General features: G+C 40.4%; 1 protein-coding gene across 5 annotated transcripts in view; it reads left to right on the top strand.

Annotated features, from left to right (window-relative positions):
* The first annotated feature begins 374 nt into the window (after positions 1-374).
* Positions 375-22,614, top strand: part of Ntng1 (netrin G1) — a 363,053-nt gene continuing 340,813 nt past the window's right edge. For 4 of the 5 annotated variants that reach the window (XM_017590780.3, XM_008761394.4, XM_017590776.3 and 1 more), the window contains exons 1-2: positions 558-696; positions 7,450-8,192. In XM_017590780.3, the coding sequence (XP_017446269.1) occupies positions 7,947-8,192 (246 nt within the window). In that variant the 5' untranslated portion in view covers positions 558-696; positions 7,450-7,946. Of the gene's footprint in view, positions 697-7,449; positions 8,193-22,614 lie in introns of all 5 variants that reach the window. The other variant, NM_001106465.1, reaches the window with a different exon arrangement.

The following is a 22,614-nucleotide window of genomic DNA, read 5'->3' as shown; positions in this document are numbered from 1 at the left end:
ACCGCAATCCAGAAGCATCTTGGGGCCATGTATATTTCATCAAACGGACTTTGGGTGCGTCGCGTCTCGCAGCCATCAACGCTATGTACAGTGACATTTCTGACTTGAGTGGAGGAATGCGCGAAGAAAACCGGGGCGAAATTGCTTCAAGAGGATCTTCTTGGCGCCAAGGCTAATTGTCCTGATTTATGTCGCTTCTGACCAAAAAGAAAAAAAAAAAGACCTAACGTCTTCATCTGAAATAAAATGAAAGCGGTGCCAAGCGGGATAGAGCCTCCCGGCCGCTGGTTCTGATCCCCTGGGATCCAGGGGAAAAAAATCGTTCTGCGGCTCAAAAAAGAAAGGAATAGAAACAGAGGAGAAAGAGATAAAGAAAAAAAAACACACAGTAAAAGTTTAAGGCGAGAAGTGGTGGCGGCGGCGGCGCGGGGAGGCTGCGAGCAGAGAAGGCTGCCGAGACCTCGGAAGGCGGCGATTTGGTTTCTAATCCCACTGTATTTTTGGAGGGAGAGGCACCTTTCTCATCCTCCCTTCCTCTCCGCCCACCCCTCTCCCTCCCCCTCATCTACCTGTCAAAGTCACTGATCTTTTGCATTTTGGAAGAGGACGTCAACGGGAAGGAATTCCCCCCGTCAGGGTCCCGGTTCCGAGAGGGGGCGACGCGCGACAAGGCTGCCCCAGAGGCAAGAAACCAAGGTAACCCGGGCGGGGGGCTCCGGGTGCCGGGTGCTGTGGGGTCTGGAGCCGTGGACTCCTCCTTCCCGCCGCCAACAGGGCGCCTGCAAGGCGGGATACCCCGGGGCTACGGTGGCGGCGGCTCGGGTCCACACCCGCTGCGTTCCCATTCCACCCGCGCCCCGTGCGCCGCCAGTGGGTCCCCGAAGCCACGGTCACCGCCCCACGCGGGACCAAGCTGGGCTGGGCCGCCGCCCGGCGCCGACGGCTGGGCACCCGCCCCGCGCAGGGCCAGCGGGGGGCCCGGGTAAATGCAGCTGTCTCCCCTCTCCTCCAGCGACCCGCGTCTCTCTGGGTGGCTCTTCTCCATCAGTTCCCTCCCTCCTGCTATCCCTCCCTCTGCCAACCCCCGGTGCCCACCGAGGGCGGGAGGGGAGATCCGGGTGGGTGAGGAACTTTGGAAAGCGCCTTAAGGAGGTAGTGCGGAGCCTGTGCGCACTCCCGAGCTCGCACCGCTCACACCCACACTACATCCCAGGCGTGCGCCCAGCACGGGTCGCTGGCTGTTGCATCCTGAGCCTCCATCCACCCACCCGCAACGCGCCGCGCTCTAAGTCTCCCACACACACCTGACCACACGCATCGCACAAGCTTTTCTTATTTTTTTTTTAAATTTAATTTTTCTTTTTCCAGTTTTCTCATCTGGGGGAAAAATAAATAAAAACTTGCCTTGTTGCTCGCCCTGTGGAGAGCTTTGAAGTCCCTCTTTTAATCTCCTTTATTGGTGCGAGATTAAAGCGTTACTACCACACAACGTGCAGCTGGGGAGAGAAGAACGTGGAAGGAGGGAAAGACTCAGCGTTGGAAAGCTGGTGGGAGCTTTTCCTCCCATACTGATTTCGCATTATCAGTTGATGGATTCGGCTAGGGACATGGAGTTTCTCTCTGCTATGGATCTGTGGATATCTGTATATAATACAAATAATACTGAATATTATTGGGCCCAAAATAACCAATTAAGTGATTCATAGGAGAGAAACTTAGATTTAAAAAAAGAAACTGCGCCCTCTCCTGTTTGTTTTGGTAACCTCATCCAGGGACCTTTCCCCCCCATCTCCTGTAATCCCCTAAGAGTAGCTGTCATTTTACAAGGGCATGGAAGGAAAATCCTTAGAGGGGAGGCGGGTGGGTGGCGGATTTTAAAGCAACTTTACTTGAAAAGGTGTCAGGCAGAGTCCCTACAATTGTACCAGGTGTCGATTTTTAGATAATAGGTCCTTTAGCTGTCTCTTTTGTGCCCGTTTCTTTACCTAAGGAATAATCAAGCAACTTATCACTCTTCACAGTGGAAAATTCTGAGCAAGACTTAGAATTCCACTAAACATATGGTGAATCTGGCAGCCGCTTTGCTCTGGAAATTAGGCCTCGTTTTATGACTGAAAATACTAAAAGTTTTCCTATCTTAACAGACAGAAAGAAAGAAAGAAAGATGTTTCCTTCAAAATAATTTGTTCAAATACGCATAGTGATTAAGCTTGCTAGAAAGTTTTGCGTCTATGTGTGACAAGGGCAAGGCGTTTCTGAATTGTGTGGTTCTTGGAGAGTAAAGTATCTCTTACCAGCAAGGTCTGCAAGGATCTTTTATTTTGTCTCTCTGAATGCCCTACCCACCAGCTTTTCTCTTTAGCAGATGAAATCGGTTCAGTAACTTTCCAAGACTATTTTTAAGCATAAGAAACTTTCAGTCTTTCATTAGAACCTGGATCCTTGCAAGGAAATCAGGGTGCAAAGAAGGCACCCCTCATGCCATGCTTTTGCACTTAGAAGGGAGATGTTTTCCCCTCTAGATACCATCCATGACATGAGATATCTTTTATCACTCAATACCAACATGAGAGCATGAAGCATTTCATGTATTTGGCTTCTAATTTGTTGGCATTTCCTACAGTCTGAATTTAAAGGGAATCATCACAATTATTTTAAAAGGAACTATTTTATTTGGACATAACTGTATTCTCATTAGAGTTTTGTTTTGTCTGCTTTCACCGGCCATGGGTTCAAGTGATTCAGGCTAGCGTTGTGCTTTGGTTTGTTTTGTGTTTGTGTTGCCTTCTTCAGTTTGTTTTAGAAGGCAGCTAACCCATGTTGAAGTCTCCTTCATCTATTTACCATCAGGAGCAAATCTCTCTCTTAGCTACCCTTATTACTCTGCAGAACACCAGACAGTATGTTTAAACAATTAAACCACTGTGCATTTGGCTGGTAGATATTGTACGTAAGGATTTGAAGAGAGTTTCTGAGTGACAAAAGCCTCAAGTCACTGGGAAGGAAATGAAATCTCACAGGACTCAGGAGAGCAGGGATATGTTAGTACTGAAACGTGTACACGTGTGTGTATGTGAATTATGTTGTGTGATGGGGAAGTAAGTAGCTTAACATATTTTCAGAAAGTGTTTTTAATTTTAGAATCTAGAGTTCTGTTTCAAACTTCAAGTGGGCGTAGAATTTTTCAGCTGTGTATGTGGAAGTTTGTATTTCTGAACTTCCTTATATTAGAAAGAAGGATCTATTGTTCGCATGACAGCAGAATACCGGGTTTCTTTTAGGCTTAGTGAATTCTGAAGAAATTTTTGCGCATTACCCCTCCACAAACATTCCGGAAAATATGTACTGACGTCCATCATTGATCTTCTATTGACAAAAATAGGAATCTTCAAAATACTAATGTGTGGCACTGGTTTTTCTAAACTCTTTAAATAACACCCAGTCAGACTTGCTTATGAGTAAGATCTGTCAAAATTTCTGAATTACATTTTGATTTTGGGATAGTTAGCAAAAAGACAGGAGCCTCTGTTTCTCGTGAAGAAACCCAAAGATCCTATTTTCACAACAGACAGGCATGTGCAAAGAACACTGAAGGAATGCAGATGGGTCTCATGTGACCTCACTGTGACTGTTCAGAGCTGCTAATCTCGACAGCTTACGGGCTTTGTGTGTTGCCTCCTCTGTATTTTCTTTAGTCAATGAAATGTGATTATTTTCAATTTTCCTTCTGTTCATATTCATTCAGAAGCATGTAGTTCTATAAAAGTCGTAATGCCTGGAAAAGAATGAGTCAATGGCTGTCTATTTCAGGTGCCCCCGATGAGCTGTATATTTATGGAATATTTAGCCTATTACCACACCCCCACTTCCTAGTGAGATTATATAATAAAAAGAATCCTAAACTCCAGCGAGAGTTGGTAGATTTGCTGGCAATATTTTCCTCTCAGATGATGATGACGTTGGCAATCGCTTTGGGACTATAATGGCTTATCATTTTAATTATTACTAATTTTGAGTAATATTTTGGAGGCATTTCTTTTCTTTTCTTTTCTTTTCTTTTTTTTTTTTTTTTCTGATGAGCAGGTTTGTGAACTCTGCTCTGCACAGCTAATCCAAGGTGGCAGGAAGTCAGCTACACAGTCCTGGGAAAATGCACGTTCTGTGGATGCAAAGCCATTGGGTAGCCTATTTTTAACCCTAATCAATAATACCTATCAGCCTGAGATCCATTATGTAATTTTGCATTTTTTATTAGCTCTGCAAATTCATACACCAGAGTTCCATGGACTTGTAGCATATTAATGGGAAAACTTTTTCATGAAAAAGGACTTTTTACTATTTCATTTCCTATGTAGATGGTGGCAGCCTTTGATTGTTCTGAGATTCCCAAGGTGGGAAAAATGCGAATTTGGAGCTTGAGCTTCTCAGAGTCCTTCTGAAGTTGCCTTTGTCCCAGTGACGCCAACACTTGAGACAAATTCACAATAGTTTGGAGTTAGTTCAATTATGTGCCGGAAGGGATGCATTTAGGATGCTAAGTCCCCAAACATGTCATTGGCTGCCCTTCACCTAATCAGTTTGTCTAGCCATTTGCAGTCATGGCCTAGCTTTTAAAAAGATATTGATATGTTTAACCTGGTTGAGAGGACAGCCAGCTGGAAGCCAGCAGCATTAAGCATCGAAAGTGGTGGTGTAAACAATATTCTCTCTGCACAACATTTGTTTTCTTTGAGAATTCCATAATTGTGCTTTTGTAACCAATCCCTGATTCTCATAAGGCATCTTTGTCACTAAAGTTCATCGATTTAATTTCCTTGAAAATGAAAGGTGAAGGATTTAGTAGGTAGCCTATGTGATAATGAGAAGTAAGGAGGCTTCCATAGGCAGGGTCCTAAAGAGGGGATGCTTCAGACTTCAATGTTAAAAAGGGAAAAATAATTGTACTAAAGAATAGCTTATGATTATACACTGATTTGCATTATGCTGTGGTCAATACCTTTTTCTGTGTCAATGAGAGCTCATTAAATGTAAATTCTGCAGACCAACTGGGCCACGCCATATTAGTGCTTGCCAAAGCTTGACATTTTTAATACATTAATAATATGTCTGTAATGTAATGGAAAACTATTAATCACAACTGGTTAGGTGCCAGAAATTTAAGCTATAATTGGCTGCTTCTTGTCAAGAATGTCTGTCGCACAGTCCTGCAACTGCCTCATATTCAAATATCTTGCAACCCTCTGCATTTTCCCCTGTCAATTCTCTAACTTCAATCAATGACGTAGTCCATAATTCTGTGTAATGGCCGTCATTACAGTTCTGGTAGACTTTAATGAGAATCCCTTGCACTGGAAGTACTGTTCTGTTTCAGGAGGTGATAACAGTGACAATCTTTTCCATAGCATTTCCTTCCTGTCCACAGTTATCATGTAGAAATATACCAGATGATGTCACTGGAGTAAAAGAGGCACAAGGAAAGAGTAACAAAGAATGGATGGTTGAGGGAACAGTATTGGCTAAAAAAGGGTTAAGACTAATCTCAAGGGTCACTTAAACCTAGACAACTTGAAAGAGTCTTTTAGAAATAATATTAGAAATTAATTAAATATTCATTCAACTCAAACTCAAACCCATTGGATCCAAGTGTTTTAGATTATATTGTTCCCGGAATACAAATTGCAGTTTTTGAAACTAAAAAGGTGACGTTAATAATTTTGGGACTAGTAAATCTCGTACAACCTCGCCTCTAGTGCTCTTTTCTTTTTGCTTTCCAAAGTGTTTGCTTCCTATGACAGGGATGTAGTAAATGTAGTTGAAAAAAATGAATCTAGGAAATATCCATTTCCTTCATCTTAACACCTTTTCAGTTTATTAATAGTAAATGTGTTGGATGTTTCTGAAAATATTAGCTTAATGAATTTGAAAACAAACAAACAAAAGCAGAAAGGCTTGAGTAGCCACAACACATGCTCCTGTATTTTCTTTTTGTTTAAGATTTCAAAATGCACGCCACTGAACAATGTCAAAGTCACAAAGAAGAAGCAAATTTAAGTCTGCAGTTTGTACATGTTTAGACTTACTGCTAATTATTGCTTCCTGAGAACTCAAATATTCAACACTTTTCCTAATAGAAAATATCACAAATTGCAGCTGTATGATAACGTTTTATGAATCGAATATAATGAAAATCGCACTTGCATCCATAAAGCAATTATTATAAATTACTCTGCTATGGAAACACAATTCAACCATCTGTTGGCATTTCATAGTCTCTGTGGCTTAGTTCATTTTAAGATGGTGCATTATTTAAATATAGTGAATTCCCTTTATAAGATTGCTTGAAGATGGGAAACTTCCTTATTTAAACTGTTTAATATGAATTGAAGCGTCTATAATGGATTTTCCTAACGCTGTAGGCTTTTTATTTTGTCACTTTAAAACTGAAAAGTGTTTAATAATTTGAGCTAGGAAGATGAACCAATAACTAAGAAAGTATATTTTTCATACCTGGGATCCAAACAGGAACATTGGTAAAGATTTGAATAGTTAAGTAGTTACTAAATAGAACTTACCATTGACTTGTATCTGTCTGTTACATGTTACATAGGCTGCTTCTCAGTTTACCCAAAGTACTTTGAAATGGAAATTTTATTTTCTCTTAGAATTAGTGCCCTGTGATTGTGCTTCATGGCCTGTTAACTCACCCTCAGCTATTTTTATATGTGCATTTTAAATTGTAGGCTTTACTATGGCGCTTTCGATTTTAAACCGGCCTATAAAATTCACCTTTGGGACAAATTCTCTTCTGTTACAGAAAGTAACTGCAAATGCAGATGTGATGGCTATAAAAAGACGTAAGAAGATAGAAGACTCTTATGAAGGGAATATTCGCCCTATTTGGTTTTATTTTTTGAGTATTTTCAGTGAAGCTAATCATCTTTTTCAATAAATAGAACCAAAGAAAGATGTTAAATTCTTTCAGTATAATGAACACATCCTGAGACAGAAGATCAGTTTCCATTCACCTACCCCTAACAAAAGCTAAGAAATATACAAGGAATTTGGAGAATTTTAGGGTCTCTGCCAAGAGACAAAAGGCATACAAGTAGTTGTCATCTTCCTTATAAAGGTTCTCTTTATCCCCTAACAATGGGAGATTTTTAGCTGGCTCTGAGAGAGCTGTTTAAATCCAGAAGCTTGCTTCTCCTGTTAGCTCACCTAGAACATATTCATCTGCCTTTCTTGTGGAAGAGTCAGATCTTTCCCATCAAAATGCTCCCGGGCGTGAATGGGTACCCTGGTCATCCTAGCAAGGTTTCTAACGGAAGTTTATCCCTATCACGCCAACTTGCTTTCTATCATACTGAGCCTCTAAAATGTCAACCTACCATACATTTCCTAATGCATTGATTCTAGGGCCGTAACTCTTACTCTTATTGTTTCCAAAAGGTTGCTGGTGCCAGAAGGGGAAAAGAAAAGATTGATGGGAGACAGACACAGGACCATAGACACGCATCCCTTTGCTTTTGGTACGTCAGTGCATCTGAGCAGCCCTGGTGAACCCTGAACACTGAGGATCACTCAGGATTATCGGATGTACAACAGGCGAGCCATCGCTTTGCTGAATTATTACCTGCTCCTGGACATCTTTCACAAAAGTCTAATAGATATGTTCTACGAGGAGAAGAGGCTGCAAGCTGTTAACGCCTAACAGATAAGCATGTTAGGTTTCGACCAAAGTCCTCGGCATACCTGACCACGCACAATATTCCCAATCTGTCACGTTTGGTTTTGGAATCTGCTTTGAGACCTCAGCCTATTTTTTTTTTAATATACAGACCTACCTACATAAAGACACGTATAGAGGCACATATATCATATACTCATGTATATTTAAAAGAGACACTGATTGCATATAAGACACGAAGACTGCCAAGATTTTAGAGATGTATTTGTCAAGATTCCTGTCGATTCATGCCCTGTGGGTTACAGTGTCCTCTGTGATGCAGCCTTACCCTTTAGTGTGGGGACATTATGATGTGTGTAAAACTCAGATTTACACGGAAGAAGGGAAAGTTTGGGATTACATGGCCTGCCAGCCAGAATCCACGGACATGACAAAATATCTGAAAGTGAAACTGGATCCTCCGGATATTACCTGTGGAGACCCGCCAGAGTCATTCTGTGCAATGGTGAGGCAGTGCTTTTGAGCAGAGTATTTCACACAAATGGCATTGTATCTCATAGGCAAACAGATGTGGTGCGTGTGAAGGCTCGGTTTGGCAGAGCCAAATCTGCAGGTAGCAGATTTGTGCTGAGAGCCTAGCTTCCTTTTTAGTGGAAGCTTGTCCTATGTGGGTTACAAGATGTGATTGGTGGATGGGAACTTCCTGCTTGCCAGAAAGCCAAAAGATAATAAACCAAGGCAGGTGATATACATATACATATATATATCACCTACATATATCATCCTATATATCATATATCATCATATATGATATATATGATGTGAATATGTGTATATACATCATAGATCAAAAAGCTACATTAATGGTTAAATTTTAGAAGAGAAACTGGAATGTTTGGTCAGCTGGGTTATACTTTTATTTGTTTGATTTTTTTCCTTTTCTTTATTTTTTTATGTGAGTCTGGGTTTCTCTGTGTTGACCTGGCTGTCCTGGAACTCACCCTGTAGACCAAACCAGACCCAAACTCAGAGACCCATCCGCCTCTGCCTTCCCATTATTGGGATCAAAGGTGTGCGCCACCACCATGCCCTGGTGAGGTGGGTTATGTGAAAGATGAAAATCCATTGGTAAATCAGTTTTAAGGAGACAAGGTTTTATTCTTCTACACAGATGAAGCCAGGCCCAAATTCTCTAGCTCAAGAATAGCTGCTGAAATCTCCTGTTCCCTTTATCAGGCAGCCTCCCTGATCGGGAGGGGAGCCTCGGGAAAAGGACCAGCAAGAAGGAAAACAAGAAGAAGGATAGTAGACTTTTTGAGGAACTTTTCCAGAAAGCTTATTTACCAGATGAAATGTTAAAACATATTTGCTGAGGAGCAATGGTCGGGGGCATGTAAGTTTAGACAACAGTAAGAGTTATAGCATTCATTATTCTTGAGGTCTATTCGAAGCCTTTTCCATGTGGAAAGTATATTAGGAGGAAGGTAGGGTTGGAGGGGTATGTTGTATTTCCATAAAACCACAGCAGAAAACACACCTGCAAAGTGTTATTGACGAGATGAGTGATTAATAAGGCGTCAGTTAATGTTGTAAGGAATTGAGTCAGGGTGTTCATTTAGTTTATGATGTTGGTTTTTATTATAGGAAGTCTCTATTTGATATAAGAACCACGACCCCATTTTTCTCCTCATAACAGATATAACCATGTAGCAGATTTTAATAGTATCTTACCTGACTTTATTATCTTGAACCTGGCCTGGCATTTTCCAGCTCGTGAAACTATTAATCAAAGGAGCATCTGCTCACAGTCCCCAGTGAGTTAAATTAACATAAGATTGCCTCAGTCAGAGCACTATAGAAAGGGTTCTGTAACAGGCAAAAATTTTGAGCAATAAAGAGTGTTTTCACCTAAAAGCAAAGGGCTTGCCATTTTTCAGAAGAGCCTTTGGGGACTGCTTTGAATTATAGTCTAAACCTGATTTTTGTGGAGAGTGAGAAAAAGATCTTGGCTATTAGGTGTCACTATGACTAAAGTGCCCTAAATGGCTAAATATTTCAAAGAAAGGACCCAGCTCTCTGGGTAACAGGTATATAGTTCTGAAAGAAGTTGCATTTTAGAAACTGTGGGCTTCCAGTGGAGTTTATTCAAACGTATCAGTAAAACTCCAGCAAATCTGTAAAAGAGCAGAGATATCTGTTACCTTTCTAGAAGGTCTTTAGTAATTTTTTACGAAAGGTCAAATCTCAAAATCTCATTGCAAATGTGGTGTGAAATTTCTGTTTGGTTGTAGGTTGTACAAGCTTCCATTCCTTACAGCAGAGCACTGCCATGCATTCTGGGTCAGTTTTTCTTATCGAGAGCACTCTAGCTCTCGCAAATGGTTTCTGCAACCTGCAGAATAATGTGCCTCCTCTGGAATTACTTAGTGACTTGCCCATTGAAGTGAAATAGCTAATGTCCTTTGCCAGGGTGCAGGTTCTGCTCACACAGGTGTGGTAGGATGAGTTTGAGGTATGATTTGTATGTACTTTTTCAGTGAACTCAGCTTTGGCCAGAGAACACTTGCTCAGCGTCTCTCCTGCCCGACATGTTCAACACACTTACTGTCTCCCAACAGAAACAGGAAAGAGCATATTACGGGTCTTCCCAGGCCAGTCTTTCACAGGGACATGGTCTAAGGCTCCTAAGCAAGCCTATTTTATTAATCCAGTGGCTAAATGATGGTAGAGGTACCATGAGAAGAGAGGAAGGAATAGGCTAGCCCTAAGTACAACTGTGTTCTAGACAGGCGTTCACAGAAAGCCCCACCCAGGCCACCCTGCAGCATAGTAGAGGTACACAGAAGGCTTGGTAGGCTTAAATATACCACTGGACTGGGTGCAAGATTTTGGAGTTACCTACCAGTCATTAATTTGTATTCCTCAATGTGCATATGATTGGCACAACAGATTTATTCCTCTCCTTTAAATTAGGACTACCGGTGTGCATATTATATACCAAGTCCACGATAATGGCCTAATACAGCAAAACCTCCCTTTTACAATTGTGGATTTTCTATAAAACACCTTAGTGTAAGAGTTCTTGACACGGGCTGTACAAAAGCATCTCAGGATGCTGTCACATCAGGCCTGTTGAGGAGCCCCTTAGCCCAAAGTCTAATGGGAGCCCATAAAGTCACTTATGCTAGGGCTTCCAGGTCCTACGCTCCCTGACACTTGCTTCCATGTCAGCTCCTCCAGTCATTATGACCTATTACATCACCGGAGACTGGAGATGCCAAATCGACACCAGCACTACTTAGCCCCTATATGTAAATGTTTGCTGTAAAGTGGCTCTGCCTCCCCATCCAGTGTGACACCCTTATTAACAATGACTCCGGGGATTCTGGACACTGAGAATACATTCAGTCCTGAGAAGGTTCTGTAATTCCCGGAGAATGTTATTAACATAAAGTGGAAGTTCATGGGGATTGCGCAGAAAATCTGTGGTGCTGCTCTCTGTTTTCGTCCTTTCGGTGTGTGCCCTGGACCACCCAGGAATTTCACATCCATTTTAAGAGGGAGTGAATTTTGAGGGGGGGTAAAATAGCTTATGATTCTGCTTGCTTGCCTGAATGTCCTAGCTAATAAGTCTTCTATGCCAAGTGATCTAAAATGCTTGTACATTAGTTGTGCAAACATTTGTGAGCAAGAGTGTAATGGGAAAAATTTTGTCTGTCTGTGACGGTGTCAGTTGAGACTATATACGAATATAGGGCATATGAATATGAAGAGCCTATACATATATGCACGCATGTGAATTATTTACTTTGAAAATGATTTGTTTTATTTTCAATTTCATATATGTGTCAATGGCAAACAAACAAACAAACAAAAAACCCTGGAGCACTGTTTTTGCTAATGGGGAGGAAACTGGAAGGCACAGGGCTGATTAGTTTTGCTTTTACCTCAGAGGTAACCTCTTTGCTTCCATCGAGTCCCTTCAGCCACAGTACAAGCTTCAGGTGGCACACCTCTGTCAGATGACACAGGTTGGCTGGTGACAATGACTTCATTTGCATAAGGAGCAGATAGGATCATCTGATCCTGTGTGTAAAGCTCAAGTGACAACAGAGAGCTGTGACTTGGCCTTTGTGTTTAGATAAACATAGCTGCCATGTCCCCCAGGCAACACCCCAGTGGCTTAAAAAATGGAAAAATTATCTGCAATTATCTGCAGCTTGCAGCCAGTTTTCTGTATAACTTAAACAGGAGCATTGAAAAAGAGGCCTACAGATGAAAGATGCTGTGCACATTTAAACAATTCACAGGGCAGAAGTGCTGATGGCTGTGGAAACGGGAGCCCTCGAGTGCTGCCTGCCGTGGATTTCAGAGCCAATCAAAGTGAAATGAGAAAACAAAGATTATTAAAAAGTCTTTTGTGCATGTAATTTTGGCATAATGTTATGAGGTGGACATTAACCATTTACCGCGGAGACTTTCAGCATCATTAATGCAGCATGCCCTTAATTACAAATACACTCGTATGACTAAAAAATGGGGAAAATACAGTCCTCTGAGGTGTACTTAGCGACACCCTCATTATGTTTAGTGGAATAATTAAAAGAAAGGGCATAATTTTTCTAAATAAAATGTCAGACTTTCAAATGGAAATGGATTTTCTTGAGAAAATTTACTAATGTGTTCCTGTGTTCTCGGTAGGCACTCGTTCAAGGACCTTAACAGGTCTGCTAATGATCGTTCCGTATTGTGTGATTTCCAGATAGACTCCTATTAAGAAAGAAAATAATTATTGAAAGCATTGTGGATAGAGCATATTTCATTAGAGTCAAAGAAAATTTATAAAATAATAGGAAACTTTTGTTTTCTGTTTTCAAAGGAACCAGTGGGGCAAACAGTTGGCAAAACAGTGTTCTCGGGGCTATCCTCAGCTTAAGTCAGTGTTCTCGGGGGTATCCTCAGCTTAAGTCAGTGTTATCCAGGCTATCCTCAGCTTAAGTTTCTGATTTGACAGCATCCCAGGTTCCCATGTGGTGGCTATCAAGTGGCCTTTGAGGAAGTAATTTGATAAACTCAATTACATTTTTCAGTGCAAAGGGATTAATATCAATTTTCCAAAATCTGGTCTTATCATAATTTGATAAGTCAATGAAGTTTTAATAATGGTGACATCTTTCATTGGAACTAGTTTACCCCTTAAATTATGGCAGAATGGAGGTTTTTTTTAAAAACTTCTTTTTTTCATTAACACGTCTTGGTTATTAGTTCATTATTTAGACTTATTTCTCCGGGATGCCTAATTCGTGTTGAAGTGATTAAGTGCCACAGATACCAGTGTTTCTCATATATTGCTTCATCAAGTAACCTCTGTCCAGGACCTCAGGGCAGCTCCTTTTTCTGTGAGGCGTCGAGTGTAACGTGTTCTACCTGCTTCATAAAGCTTCCCATTACGTCCTCACAGCATCTGTAGTAGACTTAAACCTAGCAACCTGATGGAAAGGAACTTCTACCCCTGAGTTGAAGCTGCATTGGCTTGCTATAGCATCCCTCGTTTATGGCATTGAGGAGATCATGAGAAGGAGACTGGAATTACGGCCAGGGCAGCAAAACTAATACAACTACATGCTATTTACCATGACCCAGTTGGATTCCTTTTTCAGAAAAAACAAGTTCATTTATTTAGTATTATTATGACTATTCGGGGGAGGGGGAACACATGGGCATGCATGTGGAAGTCTAAGGACAACTTTTGAGTATTGCGTCTGTCCTTCCACCGTGGGTCCCTGGGAGTAAACAAAGGTCCTTAGGCTTTCTCAGCAGGTGCTTTTACCCACGGAGCCACTGAGCCATGTGGCCCACACTGGGTTTGTAATTCTTGTGTGTAAGTGCTCTTGTCTCCGTTGTGTTAATAACGTGTGTTACCCATACTATTCCAGATCACTAGAAGCAGTAGGAAGTACAAATAGCCCATGCGGACCCTAGTGGTCGTGGTGAGAATTACATCAAGTCCTAGGTGCAGGCTATTCTCAAAGGGCATAGTCTGGAATGGTGTGAACACAAAGTGCATGTATGGAGCCAGGGAAAGAGAAGACAGAGAAAAACAGGAGTCAGAATTTAAAGGCCGAATGTATTCTTCCACAATGTCAAAGAACTACTTAGAAAACACCATTTGGTAGCTAAATATGTAATGTTTAACTCTATCAGAAAAGAAAGTGGAAGAAAGGCTGGCTGGAAGAGAGAGTCCCTGTTGAATTTCAACAGTCTGTTGACCTGGCAAATAACCAGAGGATATTTCCTATCCTCCAGGACACATGAGAAATGAAAAGTCACCTTGTACCACTTCACGAGTGTGAGGAGGGCTGAAACTGTAGCTCAGTGGTAGAGTGCTTTCTTACAGTGTACAAAGCCCTGGATTCATTCCCAAGACCACTAAAAAATGAGATTAATAATTGTTAATTACCATAGGTAATTTGGAAGAGACACTAAAATATAACATACAACACTGAAATCCTTTTGGAACAAAAAAGACTCTAAGCGTCTCTCCTTAGATATTTCATATGTTTTACTTTAAAAAATTGTAATCAGGTAGCACCTATATTTTCACCATTTGTTTTTCTGTATTATACATTCATCATTCAGTTGTTATCCACTCTTTAAACTGTGATTTTATCGGCTCTGGATACCCCACTATATAGCTTTACCATAGTGTATCTTCCTACCTAGAAAAACGCATGCTTCTATGCTCATCAGAACGGTATGATTAAACAGCCCTCTCTCCCACAGACTGAGACTTCAGGGTTAAGTGAGAGACTTTCTGTGCATCGTTGAGTTGAAATCAAGAGGTGGGACCATCTTCTTGTGTTCCCAAGGACAGAATGGTCACTCACCGGAGAGGCAACCTGTATGTCAGTCATGAGAAAGTGTCCTGGGAATCAGGCAGGTCCTTGTCCCTGAGCCTTGCTCCCTTTTGTTGGACTTCAGGATCCCACAGAGGGAGAGGCAAGATGAGCTTGACTACCAAGACCATTTTTCAAACAAAATGCTGAAGACAAATTAACTATGCCATGTGCACTGGGAGTCTGTGGCTTTAAACTGACCCACAATGATAACCGCATTTTATATTAGAATTCAGTAAACATACATTATTCATATCGTAGCCAGAGCAGAAGTTTCACGATATAGGCTCTACTCTTTGGGTGTGCTATGCTATTTCTTACCCTGAATGTGAGCCTCAGAATATGTGTGGTATTATTGGTCTTTGGAACTCTCTTATAGGCTTAAACATTTATGAAAATAGTGTATATATCCTTGCATAAGTTCTTAACTCAACATTATAATTTTACTCTATGAACTTTTTTACATTTATCCTTCTATTTACGGGCATTTAGGTGGTTTGGTTTTTACACCTGGAAACCCTTGGCAATGCTGGCAAATTGCCCACCAGAAAGTTACTTAAGGACTGTCACCAATGTCATTCACATGCTATGAAAATGTACAAACCATCAGAGCTTTAACAGTATTCTTAAAATTTTTTATTACAAGGCTTTCCCATAGAAAAGGAGATACAATTAGCTAAGAAAATGTGGATCAGATTACCCACATTTCTTCTACTCTTTCCTCTACTGTTAGAATGTTTAAATTTTTCACCATGACATGAGGACATATTTTGGAGAGCAAGTGGCACTTCATTTTAGTAAACATGCCTTTGCTGCATTTATTTTCCTAGTGTGAAGACTGGTGCCTGAATTTCTAACTAAGGGAGTTTTGTTGCTTGTCATTTTATCTTTTTTTCCCTCCAGAAGTCACCAATTTAAAATGATATGTGTGTATACACACGTGTAAACATGAGCCTTTCCACTCCCAAACTTCAGTTTTGTTATCTGTTCCAAGTGTGAGCATCCTTCTTGCCTAAAGGCAAGGGTTTCCTTCAGGGATTTTTCCATGCTCTCCAATCTAGAAACACCCCAAATTTCTGCCTTGGATTTTGATGGCAGGCTTCCACAGTTCTGGGCTAGTGAAGATCCTTCTAAGAGCCCTCATCTATGTCTCCTCGGTTCACAATGTCAAAACTTCACAAAGTCGATACTTTCCTTAAGCAAAGAGTTTATTTTCTCCTAGAATCTGTGTTGTTTGAAGCAATTGCAAACAATAACATATTCTTCGTATAAAGCTGCTTGTGTGAAATTTGTTTAGGATTTAATTTACCAGATCAGTGGGAATACAGATCTTTTTCCAAGCGACATTTTTCATTTTTTAATTTTCAGAATTTCTTTTCATACACTTGTGGGGAAGTGCCAAAAGTTTTTCAAGCCTCATATTTGAAAATAAGTTCCTGACATTGGTGGGTGGTCAGTTCCTTCTCTCCTTGCTGGGAATAGATAGATTCACATAGTGTCTAGTCCATGGCAATTGAAGGTGTGAGCTGAGGAAGAAGCCAGAATTGGTTTTCATTTTTTGACCTACTTTGAAGCTGACTTCTAAAACATTAAGTGAAGAGTAGAGCTGAGTGTTGCTCCCATACAAAGAAACAGCCCCTTGCTTCTAGAAGGTCAATGTCCACTGAGAGGTCCAGCTTCTGGCATTAGCACCAGGTCGTGTCAGCCAATAGTTCTCTACCTTCTCATGGAACAAAAAATGTTCCTTTGCTGTGGATCCTGTTCTTCCTTAGAAATGGTAAAATGAAGAGATCAAATATACTTCCACATAGGTTCTAGAAGTTAATCCTGTGTTTCAGCTTTGCTGTGCTTCCTTTGTGTTGATTTGTCTGAGGGAAGATCCAATAAGTGTGAGGAAGATAAAACCAGCTGAGAAGACAACAGACCATCCTAGAGAACGGATTCTTTATTTCCAAGAAAGTTATTTTATGGCGTGTATAGGTGCTAGATGACAAGAGCATCGGATGTGTAGAAGCAAATGTTGACTGTCAGACATGGAGAGCTGAGGTCTGTAGGTCATTTTAAATTTACAGTAGTGTTCCTCATTCCTTCTGCAAGTAAATTCAAAAGCTCTGAATGGCTTGATGAATCAGGTAGAGTGTGGTCATTCAAACTATGGACCACTTGAAGTCTCCGTATCAGGAGAAGATTCTACACTTGTTACAGAAAAAGACATGCATATGACATAGACAAAATGACTGATACTGATGTATTATACTTATAAGCTAATGACTTACACTTAATGCAAGGTTGTTTGTGTAGATACAGACTATGTCAAATGGATTTTTACTCCAAAGTTTTGACAGAGTCTCTTATATAAGGTATTCATATTAATACGAGTATTATCTGGTTCACATTAATGTGCTCAGCCATCATGAGAGTTGGTGCTTTCTAAATGGATGATACACTGTGATATGTATAATGTATTTTACAAATATGGCTTATAGCTGATAGTGATCTGATAAAGAGCTTATTGGTGCCCAGCTTTGTATTAAACACCTGCCATGACTTGTTCCTCTAATCTTCAATTGTGACATTATCCTTATTTACCAGGTAAAGTAAGAGAAGCATGAGGTTAAGCAATTATTTTCATCGGGGGAGGAGCAATGCAATAAATGCAGGCACCCCGACTTGACACCCATGCCCCCTCTTAAACTATTTTATTCCTTCTTAATTTTATTTGTAGCATATTCGACAGAGCCACTATGAACTCCCTTTAAAAATTACATTTCTGATGTAGACTGTGTGTTACAATGCTATGATTTTATTATTTAAAAAGCCTTTTATCTGAAATAAACTCAGAAAATTGGATTCCGTAAACAGAGAGCACCGAATGTTGGAAACGCACATAATGTGATGAGAGTCTTTGTTCAGGGATAAGACAGCCAATCAGCAGTGTTTGTTTCCATTCTTGCTTTCTTCTCCATTAACGTGTTCATAAAAAAAATGGAAACTGGCTGTTAGAAAAGCAAAGAGAGCTAAGAACACGCCGTACTCACACCGTCTCACACCAGAATAAGTCAGCAGTTGCTGACTAGTTAGCAACATCATATCACTGAGGTATTGAGAAAAGTGGTTGTCCCGAGCTTCTGTTTGTTTTACAGTCTCAATGAGAGCCTCTGTCCTAGAGCAGACTGCCAACAAGGTGTTTCTATTTGGATGTTCTGCTAGGCATTTAAAGTCTAGCAGGCTTATTAAAGAAGTCTTGATTTTTTTTCTTCCCAAATCGATTCTGCTTTCATTTGTTCCATATCTGTAAATGGAAGTTTATGTTCATCTACTGCTCAGAGTAAACAGTCTAGGAGTCCTCCTCAACTCCTCTGTAGTAGCACACACCTGTTAGCGAATGCTTCAAAGTATATTGCAAATCTGACCATTTTTCATCATTCCCATTGTCAAGAACTAGTCTCAACCAGTCCTCAGGGTTAGGCTAAAGTCTGTGGTATCTCTTAATTCTCCTCCATGTTTTTATCCCTGGTCATAGTAACACAATTATACACATTTTGTAGCATACCATGATATGTGATATAATCTGTAAATGTGTAGTTTTATGTATATTTGGCTCTCTATATCTTAAGATTGCACATCTAAATAATTAACCAACCAACTGGGATTTTAAAAAGAACCTGCCAAAGATCTTGTCTTTCCTAAATATGTACAGATACTTTCCCATCATTATTCCCTAAGTAATTACCTAAGAACAGTTACCTACACAGTATCCCCTGGTAGTGGCTAATCTAAAGCTGATTTAAACACACAGAGAACTGTGATTAGTTAAACACACCATTTCACAGAGTGGGTATATGTATCCATAGATTTTGGTACTCACGAAGAATCCTAGAACCAGTTCTCATGGATTTAGAGGGATGACTACAACCTTAAAAATTTGATTCTTTCTATCCTTTCTCCATTCTATTTTATCCCGTAGCATGGTACTCATTCAAAAAGAATTCTAGCCTGTTCCCACTACCAAGGCTGTACATAACCTCCTAGAGCTCTGCCCTCTGTAATGCTGGTCTCTCCTCACTAGGCCTTTTCTCACTAGCCTCTCCTCAAGTCCCCTTTAACAGTTTATTTCTGTATCTTTGATGGGACTGGGATCTGGGGACCCAGGGATGCTTGTCAGCATTGGCAGATGACCCACTTGGCTCTGCCTGCATCCCAAACTACACCATGGGATGTAATTCAGCTTAGGTGGTCCCAGATCATGAGAGCTCTGAAGAGGATGTTTTCCTATTACAATCAGAATGATGCTCGCTTGACTTTCAAGCTTCTAGGAGATCTGGCGTGTTCAGGATGATATGCCCATGGCTTGGTTCTGCCTTCTAAGCATCTTCCCATAGCTGCTTCTTACTATTAATTCAGGTCAATTTTTTTTTTAAATCCTCTCGAAGGAGCTTGTCTGACCCTCATCTCTAACATTCTTCTCCACATCCTTTATCAGTTACAGAGCATACTTGATATTTTTTTTGCATTCTATTTCTTATAGAATTTGATTAAGAACATTCAATATCCAAGACAGCCCAGTCAACCAGACAGATGGTTAGAGGCCATGCTGTGTTTTTCTGACTGATGTTAGTCCAGCTATAGTTAACTACTGTCTATGTAGTGTATTGACCAATTTTTTCCTTTCCAGAGTATACATTCCTAAGGGCAGGAATTGGGTCTTGTATATGCTCACAGCACAGTGGCTTTAATTAATATACATGTGTTGAAGAAATGAAGTAAATTAAAATGTGGGTTTGGTAATGTAACTATATCTAAGATTATCATTTAATACATATCTGCTTGTTGGAAGAGAATTGGCTGGTCTGTGAGTTCTTAACATTTGAAGGTACTTAATTTTTAAAAAAAATCATGAACATTTTATTATTTTAATTAAAAATACCTAATCAATAAAATCAGTACATGTGCAAATACCACTTAAAATTCACAATGATAGCATAGTGTTTGTTTTTCTGGATTAAAAATACATACACACGCACGCACGCACGCACGCACGCACGCACGCACGACCTTCACTAGACCTTTGTAGCATCTTGGAAAGATTTTAGTTTAGTTTTGTTTTTCTGAAGTATGTACCCTGAACCTAGTGTGTTGAGCTGGAGACCATGCATACTTTCATCACTCTATAGTAGCCTGTTGTGTATTCCTTAACAAAAGATCTAAGCATTGTTCTGCATTCTTTACTTATATGCTGCTCACTCTTATGCCATTCAATAGAGAGAGAAAATTATGCTTCATGTATTTCCTTAACTCTGGGAGCCACTCACAGCCACAGCTCATGAACTCTCACAGAAAGCACAATCAACTCAGAATTCTTGATAGACCTGTATGTACCATAGGTATTGATTTTTCATATGTTTAAATTATTTAATAGTAAATCACTCAGAGGTTGTATAGCATCTCTAATAAATATTCATCATGCTAAGTCAACAGGCAAGAAGGGTGATATTGGGACAGCTGAACGGATTCAAACTTGATCAGGGTCTTCATACAAGGACAACACATTTTATGATTGCCCCCTCGAAACTGACCATCTGAATAGAAAGTGTGCTAGGACCTTTATATATTTTTCACAGTTTTAAAATTTAAAGTGTACAGTTTTTAAATTATGGCTAGTGGTTAGCCATACATAATTATTTTTCCAAATCCACTGCCTTGGTTAGTGGAATCTAACAATAGGCCTGTAGTGCTATTTAACTGGAAGTCCCACTGCTTACTTTGCAAGATGATATACAAACACTGCCTCATCTATCATCACTAGAATGACTTGTCTCCTAGATGAAAATCTGGGGGTGAGGTGTGACTGTAATAAATTTGGACAGCAAGGGAAAGGTTCCCTTTCCAATTAAAACCACAGGCAGGAAGTTTCCATTTAACCTGACAGAGAGGTAGACCAGAATGCATTTTTAATATTTTCTGGTTTGTTTGGGGAGGGAGGGATTGGAGCTAGGATAGCAGTATTGTCAGTAGGCTTTAGCTTTCTCTGTGCTCACTTTTGAATGGCTGGTTGCCTTTCGGAACTCTGAGTTTTAGCCATTTAAAAATAGGTATCCTCGAATAGGGATGCTAATGTGAAAAAGTACATACATGCCTTGAAGGTTATTTTATTTGGATTCAAATTAACCACAAAGGTTCAATTTGAAGTTTAATGAAGCTACTTCATTTCTTTGTTCTGAGGAATAAGATGGCATGTTTAGGAGGTGTGTCTGTGGCATGTTTAGGAGGTGTGTCTGGGGTATTTAGGAGGTGTGTCTGGGGCATGTTTAGGAGGTGTGTCTGTGGCATGTTTAGGAGGTGTGTCTGGGGCATGTTTAGGAGGTGTGTCTGGGGTATGTTTAGGAGGTATGTCTGGGGTGTTTAGAAGGTGTGTCTGGGGCATGTTTAGAAGGTGTGTCTGGGGTGTTTAGGAGGTGTGTCTGGGGCATGTTTAGAAGGTGTGTCTGGGGTGTTTAGGAGGTGTGTCTGGGGCATGTTTAGGAGGTATGTCTGGGGTGTTTAGAAGGTGTGTCTGTGGCATGTTTAGGAGGTGTGTCTGTGGCATGTTTAGGAGGTATGTCTGTGGCATGTTTAGGAGGTGTGTCTGGGGCATGTTTAGGAGGTATGTCTGGGGTGTTTAGGAGGTGTGTCTGTGGCATGTTTAGGAGGTGTGTCTGGGGCATGTTTAGGAGGTGTGTCTGGGAATTTCTTAAGGTTTGGTGCATAGTAATTGTCTTTATCTTTGTTATGACCACTGCTCAAAGCTTCAGGTTATTCAGTCTCCATTTCTACTGTGAAAGTGTCTTCCGAATGTTTTCCTGTAGCTCCCCTTTCTGTGAACTGCCTGGCTTTCCCTGATGTTGCTAATGGCATTTAATAACTAAGTGCTTATGAGGTTCAGGCTCCAAGCCTGGTTTTTAAAATCAGAATGATTTCAGAACTGTGGTTTTAAAGTAAATGAAATGTATTCTAAATAACACAGTATTAAAATAATCATTCATGGGTGCAGTGGCATTTGCACTGAGATTAGAATGCTTTCCTGTGTTACCAACTGCACCGGGCCTGGCTACAAACACCACAATTTCTAGGACAAGAATTCTATTAAAATAATTTTCTGTGCAAATAAATAAAGGCTCGTTTTGTTAATAGCAATTTGGGAAGAATTCAGAAGCTCAGCAAGGCCGAGAAATTCTAGATGGTAGATCGAAATGCTTGGTCTCGCATTGGTTAATATTTGGAGACCATATTATTCATCTCCTGCGTTTTGTGCAAAGCATCCACAGATCTCTACTGATATCCCTATCTGTACAATAGAACACTGTTGGTTCAAACCTTGGCTCTGTAAATTCTACTTTGTTCCATTTTGTTTCTTTATTGTTCCTATTTAAACATAATGTGTTCACTTAGAGATACCAACATGTTGTACTATCAAGACGACTACGTGAATTGAGAAGTGCTGTGGTTTCCTTTAAATACTGTACCTTGCATTATGGCTTAAAAAGGGAAAGTTGTGTAGACCTGCAGCTACCTGAGGAGACCTGGGTTTAACACAACCTATCCAACTGTGCCTACAGGTCCTGTGAGTTATGAAGCTGCCTCAGATAAGACTAGATCTTCCTCAGGACTCACACTGCCTTTTGGAATGAGTACCACATAGGAGAAAATCCTTTGGCAGGCTATAGAGAAACTTCATTGATAGAACGTTGGATGACACAAAGTAACTGGTGCTCATAATTTACCTCACTGAATGCCAGCTATGAGCAATGTGTTGAGGTAGAGAAACAAGGATAGAGGAGACATATACATGCCTAGGAGAGTATATTATGCATAACACTGGGGAAGCGAGGAAAGGAAAGACCATTCAACTTAAGGGAAGTTCACACATTTTCAAATGCCTAACTTGTTCAAAGGTGCTTTTAATTATACACTTTGCTTCTTAAAGCTCTTAGCAAGTCCAGTTTCATCACTGATATTTCCACAATAAAATGGCTTTGCTCTCAGGAGTAAAAA

This window comes from Rattus norvegicus, chromosome 2, assembly GCF_036323735.1.
Source record: "Rattus norvegicus strain BN/NHsdMcwi chromosome 2, GRCr8, whole genome shotgun sequence".
NCBI lineage: Eukaryota > Metazoa > Chordata > Mammalia > Rodentia > Muridae > Rattus > Rattus norvegicus.
The sequence above is the reverse complement of the archived record's forward strand: the minus strand, read 5'-3'. Positions and strand labels throughout refer to the sequence as shown.